This window comes from Macrosteles quadrilineatus, unplaced genomic scaffold, assembly GCF_028750875.1.
Source record: "Macrosteles quadrilineatus isolate MER2022 unplaced genomic scaffold, UCM_ALF_1.0 Scaffold_5__1_contigs__length_97177068, whole genome shotgun sequence".
Lineage (NCBI taxonomy): Eukaryota > Metazoa > Arthropoda > Insecta > Hemiptera > Cicadellidae > Macrosteles > Macrosteles quadrilineatus.
In genome coordinates, this window is record NW_026542598.1 from 76,222,817 (window position 1) to 76,234,004 (window position 11,188).

The window sequence follows — 11,188 nt, forward strand, 5'->3', positions numbered from 1 at the left end:
GTTTATGACCTCTTGGGTCAGAACAACAAAAATAATTGGTATCAGATATCTGACACATACTTTCTCCCATTGGCTTGTCAACCACCTTTATCATGGGTAAACGGTGGGAGTATCTGTAATGTTTAATGGGGAAAATCACATAAATTTACAATAAAATTTGAACAATAACTTTTACAGCAATGGGGGTTGTACCGTTTTGTGAAACGTTAAAAGGAGAGGAATATAACATATATTGTCGGGACCACATAAGTTTGCAGTTGGTGGCAGCCAATCACAAGACGAGGCTAGTGCGACGTTGCCACATCACCCATTGACAACACTAATAAAAATATACAAAGCTATATTTTTAAATCAGCTGGTACTGTTAGATTTGGCAACACCACACCGTTCTCATTGGTTCATTTGAAAACCATATGGTAAATAGGCTCCTCCCTCAACAACTGCAAACTTATGTGGTCCCGACAATAGTAATCAAAATCGTTTAAGCCATTTTGGAGAAAAATTATATTTTTCCCGTAATTTTATGCGACAAACACAAAAAAAATCAAAATTCTAAAAAAATGAAAAACACCTGGGGGTTAGTACCCATACCAAATGTAATCAAAATCGGACAACAGGTGTAGTCTGTAGCTCTGTACACATACAAACACAGACACGACAGAAATCAGTATGAAAACCACTTTTTTGCATTGAGGGGAAAAAATGGATATATCCATCCAAAACTCAAACATTTTGACAAAAACAATACTTTTTCTATACACTTATATAACTATGAAAGCATTCTGATAGAGGGGATTCAAGTTCAATAATTGCTAACTTGGCTCATGACCTTTGTGGCATTGCAACCAGTAGGATTACTCCATACAATCCCAAACAAAATGGACAAGTTGAACGCTATAATACTTAAACTACAAAACTACTAAATACGGTACACAAAACTGTAAATAAATAAAACATAGTATATTAAATGCATCTTATTTTTGATTTATGTACAAAACCCAGTATAAATGGATTGAATTAGTAAAAAAGTAATCAGTTTAGTTGTCCTTATGGTTTTGCTGTAGCTGTGTTACTTTTTTGCTCTCTGAAGACCTTAAAGCCCTGCTCCAGATGAGCATAAGTGAGGCCACCACTCAGGTTGACCCACACTCCCGTAACATTTATTGCCTTCATATCGTCCAAGTCCAATTTGTTTGTATCGTAGTAAAGAATATTCTCGAGAGGTACTTTGGCTCGTTCACTTAATCTGAAATCACATTATTTATCATACAAGTGTTAGAACAGAAACTGTATGGATCATAAACATAAACAAATTATATCACTGGCTTGAAAGTAAACGTTATCAATGGAACTGTAAAACCATATGTTATTCTTATTAGTATATGGTCCGAGCCAGTTATGAAATTTGGGTACTTTCCTGTTAAAGGGAACATTCATTATTATCGATGATTTTTTCTCGATATCTATATATAAAGCCAAAAGTACCCATGAACTTTTGAGAAAACTACAAGTTACACCTCCATAAACCATATACTTAAAATGTTCGTCATGACGAGAAACCTTGCGCAAAACCATCCATTATTTCATAAATTTCCCTTGAAGGTCGTAATTCCTTTCTAAAGGGAACTTTCCATATAAATAATGTTAAAATTACCTCATCTGTACTTATTTGTTTGTTATTCTTTAAATTTATTGTCTTATTAAAATCAGGTACGATTATTTGTTTGCTTTACTGTATTTTGTTTATTTAAGGTTAACTTAACCAATCAATAGTTTTATGAAGTTTAACGGGGAGAAGCCCGTGGGTAACAGCTAGTATCGATATTAACAAATTGAAACATATCAGCTGACAACTACGATAAATATTGTTCAGTATCAACAAACAATAATGAAATGAAACTGTTCTAAAAAAAATTAACCTAACATAACTAACCAAACTTGCTATAACATTTAAAAATTCCGTGTTTAACTTGTCTTTTCTATTATCAAACCCAAACGGGATTTTTAAATGGTCCAGCAAGTTTGGTTGGTTATTTTAGGTTAACTTAGACTATTTTAGCCTAAACTAGATCAGTTAGTTGTTGTCAATTTGTAATGGATCGGGAAATAAAAATATCGATATATCGAAAAAATCATCGATGATAATGAATGTTCCCTTTAACAGGAAAGTATTGAAATTTGTTTATGATCCATTACGTTTCTGTTCTGTGATTTATCATATTGATAGTTAACACTCCAACCAAATAACATTTTCTGTTTTGGTTATCTACCTATAAACGCTCAGGATTAAAGCTAAAAGTCAGGGCTTGTTGGTATAGAAATTGAATACTACAACATAAAAAGAAATTAATTATCTCCAATCTTTTAAAAAAACCCTAAAAAATTAGAGATGGATATAAAAATAATTTCATAAAATATCAGATTGACTTGTTATGAAAAATTACCTTGACATATGGTATTGAAATAGTTTTGGAATTACTACTGTATGAGAATAACATGGACGGGTTGGAGTGCAGCTATTGAAACTCCAAGGATTTTAAAAGTGAGAACTACATTTTTAATTTAAAAACAAACAAGAATGTACAGTAACAACAAATTTTTAACTCATCATTCCTTTTTAAGTATTTGGTTACGATACAGCCAAATAATATTATCAATGTGATTACGATCTTTATATTAGGCAATGTGATTCATCTGAAGTCTCGTAACCTCTAACAAATGTCTACCTAAAAAAGTGTCTAAAATTTTTACATACCTCAACATTTGCTCAGTCTTGTTCCCAGGTTTCGTCTCAAAGCCGTTGAAGAACTTGTCGATGTCAAAGAGGTCTGTGGTTTCTTCTACCCGCCGGATGTCAGAGTCAGCGCTCAAGCCACCGATCTTGTACCACTTTTGGTCCAACTCCTCTAGAATGTCATACACATCCGGGTACATGTTGAAAAGTCTTCCCACTTTGTCTTTTATCTGGTGTTTCACGCTGAAACATTTTGTGGAATAATAAGACATAATAATTATTATCATTATCATTTAACATGGGGACGCCACCTAGGTGCATATTTTAACCCAAATATGAGTAAAGGATGAGTGTAGAATGAGGTTTGTTGCCTTGTGTAGCTTTGTTACTGACTAGGACCACCTGTTTCATTAATCAGGACCATTATTTATTTAAAAACCAATGATCATAAGGACAGCTGGGTCCAGTAGGTCTACTGCTCACTTACACTTTATTGGAGTGAGACATTATTTGATATTTTGCTCTATTGTGGATTTAGGAAGATATGAATCCTCTACGCAATATGGTTAGTCTATGGCAATATGTAAAAAATCTGTTTCAATACCTAACTAGAATAAATAAAATATTTTCCAGCTTCTTTTATTGCTGAAACAATTTTAAAGGACCATCCATTCAACAAAAAAGATGTTTCCTAGGCACAAAACACACGGGATTAATCTTTTTAGTGTATCCTTAAGTGTTTTTGTCAGTAAACTACAAAAATATCACCTATGCTTTTTTGGACAAAATTTTGTTTTAAATTAACATTTCTTGTTAGAAAGGTTGTTTTGTTTCCTTGTTTTTGTTGTTGTTTTTTCCTTGTTGGGATTGATTAGATGAGATTGATCCTACTGTATAATCCACTGGCGGAATTCAGATGAGAGGGGACAAGGAGAGGGTAGCGCCTCCCTCCTAAATAATTTTGAAAAAGGACTCTAAACTTATTTAAATGAGGAGAGTGAGTAATTTAAAAATACTTTAAATCCGTACTTCCAAGCAAAACTGGAATTTGATCATGCTCAACTTGACTACTGTAATGCAAATTCAATCTACAATTGAATAATACAAATATTTGCTTGAAAAATAATGTTTAAATTGCATGAATAAAAGTCATGGTAAGCTACTTGAGAATAATAAAGGACACAAACAAAATAATCTAAGTCCATGAAAATCTTTGTCCATGACTGTTTCATTCAGTCAAATATTCAAGCAATGTTCAAACAATTAATTATTCCGCTCACAAATTTTTACGGTTTTAGGTGAAGACCTGCAGTCCCCTTCACTTTTGATCCTACTTTAAAAAAAAGCTCAAAATAGATGAGGTTTGTCAAAAGGTTAATCAGCTGCAAACATTAAGCAGAAAAGGAGGGGGACAACTTCCCCTCAAACCGCCTAAATTTTGTGAATGGACTATAATTGTGGTGAACAAACTGAACTTATGTGTCGTATAGGGACTTACCCAGTACGATTTAGAGGGTGCTGCATTATTTCCATTGTAAAAGGCCATAGTGTATGATCTGAAAAATGGAATTATATCATTAAAAAACATGACTTTTAAAATATAAATTCTATGTAAACATATAGAAAAATGTTCCGATCCTAACCCTGTTCAGAAACATTAGCAAACCAAAGAAGAGCATTCAATGTTCGGTATATATTGGTCTTTCAATAAAAATGGTCCTGTTTAGTGACTAATGAAACAGCTGGTCTCAGTCAGCAACAAAGCTACACAGCTATATCATCACATTCCAATTAATAAGCACAGGGGGCATCCCCATCTCAAATAGTGATGTGTTGATACCAAAATTTATTGATGGTGATACCTGAAAAAAATTTATTCCCGATACCTAATTGCTAAAAAAATCAATTCTCAATAGGTACATAAAAACAATTTTTTTATAAAAACAATTTTTTAAATAGTTTTACCAAATATTCTGAATAGATTGATTATACTACCCCAACACCTGTTTTTATGATCCTTCTATAAAGTATTTTTGAGGTAATGGGGTGTTTTTCAAGTAGGCCTCCTATCTAAAGAAAAAATTACGCAATACCTAATTAAAAATTCTAACTAGCCAATTATTAAGTTTAAGTCTAAACACATTATATAACCACCATATTAAGAAAAATGAAAATCTAACTACAAATACCCCCGCCGCAGCAAACCTGCAGACTAAGGCCAGGCGCACACAGGCGATTTTGAGTCGAGCAACAGTTGCCCGACTAATTCGGGGACTGTTGCGCAACCCACTCGGAGACCCTGAAGTCTAGCGACAGTTGAGCTGGAGTGCGCACACAGGCAACTTTTTAGTCGTGAATCTAGTCTTGAGACGTCTTGGACATACATTCGTTACAGCGTTCCGAACGGATTTCAATGATACAGCCGTAGTATGTGCTTTGTTGTTGAAGTTTCGCGTGCGAAAGAAAAAGAGAAGATACTGGGTTCATCGTTGATCCCATATAATCCCATATTAAGGCGGCCTCTTCTCAATTTCATCAATTAATTGATCGACATCCTCATCACGCACACTCATACTTGTAATTTTCTAAAAACTTCACACAACAAGAGAGCAACTATTTTTGAAATACATGTTTTAGGCGAGGTTTATTATACTGTATTGATCAGCTTGTGGGCTTCACTCACCTTAATTTGTTAATCCAGGACTCGTCAAAATGTAACACAACGAAGACACACAACACACACATACACGCACATAAAAAATCGTCCTTGGATTTACTCCGACGTTTCCAGTCGTGGTTAGGCGTTCAGCTCGTGTTCGTGAGAAAAATAAAGTTTTAATTCCCTGAGGAAGCGGGACGTTATCTTTGGTCCCGCAAAACGTCGGAGTAAATCCAAGGACGATTTTTTATGTGCGTGTATGTGTGTGTTACATTTTGACGAGTCCTGGATTAACAAATTAAGGTGAGTGAAGCCCACAAGCTGATCAATACAGTACAAGAGAGCAACTAGTGACAGTTCTGGCCACGACTAGTTGAAGTCCTGGGGTGAGACTGAGCGACACAGCGACAATTTAGTTGCATATGTGCGCATCTACACTTGTTTAAATGGATACCAAACCTGGAGCGACAGTCCCGCAACAATTCAGTCGCAGAGCAGTTGCTGGCGAATTGGGTCCGGGAACATCGGTTGCAACAGTTGCGCGACTGTTTCCTTTGTGTGCGCACTCCAATTTAAAACAATGTTGAACATTTTAGTCAGGCAACTGTTGCGCGACTCAAAATCGCCTGTGTGCGCCTGGCCTAAGGGAATTTCCATTTTCCTGGCTGAATTTCTACTAAAATATTCCCTTAAAATTGCCAGATTTATTTCCTATTTAAATAATATTAATTTTAATGAGTAATTATGTTTGCTGTGTTTTTTATGTGTTTTTTTTTTCATTGAAATGTTGATGGCTTAGTATGAAATGAACAAAATTGACAAATTTGATTGAAATATATCCATAAACAAGCTAACTACAACAGTTTATTCTCCTTAATTATCTTCGTAACCGTTAGGAATACAACAACACTTCAATATACTAAATAATTTCTTCTTTAAGCTCTACAAAATGGTTTGGAAAGAAATTGTGAAATTTTTCTGTATTTAGGGTCAAAATTGGGAAAACCAATTTTTCCCCTATTGGTTTCTGGGGGGGGGGTGGTTATGGGCTAAAAATTGGTTTTTCTCTATTTAGACCCTCAAAACAAAAAAAAATCTCAATTTCTCTCTTGACCATTTAAAAAAACAAATAATTTTTTAATGTATCTAAGTGTTTTTGTACGGTTATTGGTTACAGAGAAATTTCAAATTAGTTATGTAAATATAAAATTCCCATGTTATTCTTATGAACAATACTGAAAAAAATTTAGTTTGCTTGTTTATATTTTATATTTCTTTATATTCTTAGCTTGAATATATATTTCAATTAAACTTGGCAAATTTATTTATTTGATACTAAAGCTATCAATATTTTACTAAAAAATCCACTTTATTAGCCACACAGTGCATCAAACCCAGGTGCTCGCTTAACCTAAATGTTATTTAAATAGATTTAATTGAAAAATCAATTCGGGCAAATGGAAATTTGCTTAGTCGACAGGTTTGCTGCGGTGGGGGTATTGTCATTATTAAGTATTTTCTCTAGTACAATCCAGAAAAAATTACATGTTGAATTAAATTATTAACAATCAAAAACATGTGATTGGTATTGTAAAGTAACAAAACATTCTTATTTAGTTTTGTGGCTTAATTTTTGTAACATCTAAATTTTTGTTCAGCAAATTATTAGTGAATAAGTATTATAGAAGGATAAAGAAAGTAAGTCATTCAACTTTTTTATACTATTTCAATTTTATATAAAAAAGCATTTACACAGACGTTATTTTAACAAACATTAAAAAATACCCTATAATAAAGGCTACAGTCATGTTTTCCTGGGTAACAAAACTTATAACCAAGCCATTCCAATGCTATTTTAGAAATCAAAAGCTTAGGAATTATTCATTTGAGAGTGAATGTCCAGTAAATTCGTGGAATTCTGAAATGCAACAAGCAGGAGGCTTCTCTTGTGCAGGAACGGTTAATGATGGGTCTGCACTAATACTTGGAGCTTACCCACAAGATGAATATTCTGGAAGCACAGTTTGTTTAACTAAGGCAGCCGCTTTATTCAATCACAATGTTAATGGTAAACTTGTTGAACTATTAAAAGCGTCTGGGCCACTTCCAAAGTTAGGTGAAATCAGAGTTTTCCCTAAAGTGGAGCCCGTTTTTAGCGTTGTTGGTGTTGTCGGACTTGGTAATAACAATACAGGTTACGTTAAATCAGAGCAGAGGGATGACTCTAAAGAAAGTATTAGAAAAGCTGTTGGCTTAGCTGCTCGTTACTTCCAGACACTCAATGTTAACAAGATATTTGTGGAGAGTTTTGAAGATCCTGAATCAGCTGCAGAAGGAGTTTTCATGGCCTTGTGGGAAAACCAGTACCTGAGGTCCCACGAGAAGAGGGCAGTAAAGATTCCTGATGTTATGATGTATGGGGATTGCGACTGGAAGAAATGGCGCATCGGGCTAGAAAAAGCCGAAGCTCAGAACTTTGCTCGTAAACTGATGGAAATGCCAGCAAACCTGTTAACACCGAGGGCTTTTAGTCACAACGTTGTTCAAACACTTTGTAAAACCAATGTCGATGTCTGCTTACGCCCTGAAGCTTGGTTAAGAGAAAATAATATGAATGCTTTCATAGCCAACACCAGAGGATCTCCTCAACCCCCGTTCTTGTTAGAGATGACGTACAACGGGTGTGATCCTGCTGTTCCACCCATCGTCTTGATTGGCAAAGGGCTGACTTTCAACAGTGGAGGCCTGTGCATCAAAAGCTGCGAGGAAATGAAACACATGCGAGGAGACATGGGAGGTGCCGCGACAGTGGCTGCAACGTTCAAAGCTCTGGCAAACCTCGGGCTACCCATAAACGTTAAAGGTTTGATACCACTCGGTGAAAACATGCCTGGCGGCACTGCTTTCAGACCTCGTGATATTGTCAAAACTGCCAGTGGAAAATCTATGCTAATTTCTCCCAGAGACTTCGGTGGAACATTGATGCTTGCTGACACACTTTGCTACGCTCAACAGTTTAGACCTAAATATGTTGTAACTGTTGCTACTATGACAAAAGAGGTGCAAACCGCCTTTGATTTGTCCACTAATGGAGTATATACGCAAAATGAACATCTTTGGCAACTACTGAAGACTGCCTCCATTCACACCGGGGACAGACTTTGGAAACTTCCAATGTGGAATATGTTTGAAAGAGAAGTGAAAGATTTTACCTGCGCAGATTTGTCGATACTGTCAAAGAACTTCAGGAGAGGAATACCAGCAACTACGACGGCTTTGCTTAATCAGTTTACTTGCAAACCTAACTGGGCATTCATTGACTCATTTGGCACCATGCATGAAGATGGTAAAACTACGTACCTAAAAAAGGGAATGTCAGGCAGACCAACGAGAACACTTATTGAATTCCTGGGGCAGATGGCGTATCCACCGAAAGAAATGTTGGATCAAAGTGAAAGTACTGGTAATGAAGAATAAGTTATAGAAAAGTTTAAATAATTTGTAAACTGTCTGAGCAATAATATGTTATATGTTTTGTACGTACTTACAAGTAATATTGTATGAGAATTAACAAATTTTATCCATGAAAGTTCTCTCATTGTTTTATATAGTTGTATTCTTAGTTTCATTCGAGAATCTTAAGTTAAACAAATTTATTTTTGTGTAGTACATAGCCACATATTTTACATAGACATATTAAACACATTACTTCATAGGAAATCTTTTAAGACATGAATTTCTAATTACTAAATGGGGCTGCACTTTACTTGACGTCCTACACTCATTCGAATGAAAATATCGATCGATATATCGATTAATCGATTGTTTCATTCGATATATCGTTTGGTTAGTTAGGTAAGGTTAACCTAACCTAACTAACCAAACGATATATCGAATGAAACAATCGAATGAAACTATCGAATCGAAAAAACAATCGAATGAGTGTAGGACGTCAAGTAAAGTGCAGCCCTAAATGGACAAATACTAGAAATAACAGAGGTTGTTGTTGACCTTAATTGTCTTTTAGAATAGGTTGTATAGATTTTGTTCATATTTTGCAACACAGGCAATTTATACTGTTGCGGTATATAGGGTGAGTGCACCAGTGAATGACCGTTTAAGGTTGACTTTCTACTTTAGGACATGGGGAAATATACTACTAAGCTTCATTGTAGGAAATCGTTTAAATGTATTGCCACTATTTCCCTGTACTTCCCGATGATACAACTTAATATATTATTATGTTCAAAAAAGTCTCGAAAAATAAAATCTTTTGCACATAAATCATCGTACCAGTAAATGACCGCATATTATATAACAATTTTTAAATTGTATTAAACCTCGTCCTTTTCACCGAATAACCCCTGTTCAAGATTCTCGCATCGAAGCTGGAAACCCTGTAGTGAAAAATAACGATAGCCTATCAGGGTCGTTAAAATATAGATTCTAGTGAAACATCACTTTTTATCTAGGAAATGACCGTAAGATTTAACTCGCAGTCAAACTTTGGTTATAGTGTATCCACATAATTTCTTATTTGTGACCGAAATGGTCATTCACTGGTTATACCCTAATTTGTGAACCAGTAATTCACCGGCTGTTTAAATATACAATTGGTTAGGATTTTGATCTTTAAATGAGTACAGAATGGTACCTTAACATGTTAACTGTGAATTACATGTAATATATTACAGTTCCAATCAATAATTATTAAGGTACCATCACAAATGACAACCAACCATGCTAGTGGGAGACGCCATAGTGGGAAAAGCTTAACAATTAACTGCTTGAAACATCTAATTTTGTTTGTGTTACAAAATGATGATTGACACTTTCTTTTTGAATCAGTCACAGAGTGCATTTTAATAAGGCACCAAAGTTACTTTTAATACAGTTTGTGATGGACTAGGAAAAACTGGGGGGGGGGGGGTGGTCATTCAGTGGTCATCACCCTAACCATTAAAAACAATTAAGCAGAAATAAGTTATCAGGAATAAAATAATATCAATAGTTAGCTATTAAAATGACTTTTTTCTATACAATTTTATGCGTTTTTAAAATCATAAATGTCACTGATAGAAGAATATCACATACACCACTAAATTTTATGTACTTACCAAGGTGGAAGACAATCATAGCAGGCAGAAATGGATTATCAGGTTGTTTTCGTTCCACTTTCCCCTTTTTATCCTCTTCCGCTGATGCGAGCCACCCAGAATTAAAGGCAAATGAAATAAACACCACAAAGAATACTTTCCACAGAACATACTGCTGTTGAGACCAACAATGTGTAAGGCAGACCATGCCTGCTACTGAAAATGCACTTGTAGTAACTGCCGCTATTGTTTATAAGTGAAAAATTGCTGATTTCTAGATTGATAAGATCTAGTCAACATTAATTTTGTTGAGCTCATATTATGACAACATAGTGGTTACATAACATAGTGGTTTCTGGGTGGATTAAATGAATCATATATGAAGATGATTGATGAAATCTGGATGGTTCTGGAAACATTTCTTAATTGCTAGTGCTGACTGGCATATTAGCTGAGTCATTTTCTTTATGAATAAAACAATAATATTTGAACTATATATAGCTTTATCAGATTGAAGTACAGTAGCAGAATAGACAATAGTAACAGATTGAGTAATATGAATTATTTCGTTTGACTGCAATGATGTCAACTTCATGGAATGTATAACAATATGTAACAGGGACGGAATCCAAAGGGAATTTTCACTGCTTTATTTTTTATTTGACACTTTCATGCAAAGAAAAATTATGAAAAAATATT

At 34.8% G+C, this 11,188-nt stretch overlaps 1 protein-coding gene across 1 annotated transcript; it reads right to left on the minus strand.

The window, feature by feature from the left end:
- Nucleotides 1-959: 959 nt before the first annotated feature.
- LOC128995934 (magnesium-dependent phosphatase 1-like) lies at nt 960-10,716 on the minus strand. Its single transcript, XM_054420994.1, has 4 exons — nt 10,511-10,716; nt 4,233-4,290; nt 2,756-2,977; nt 960-1,246 (listed from the first exon to the last, which is right to left on the minus strand). Exons 1-4 carry the CDS (start codon nt 10,695-10,697, stop codon nt 1,048-1,050), a joined length of 666 nt encoding a protein of 221 aa, XP_054276969.1. The 5' UTR covers nt 10,698-10,716; the 3' UTR covers nt 960-1,047.
- Between the last annotated feature and the right edge of the window lie 472 nt (nt 10,717-11,188).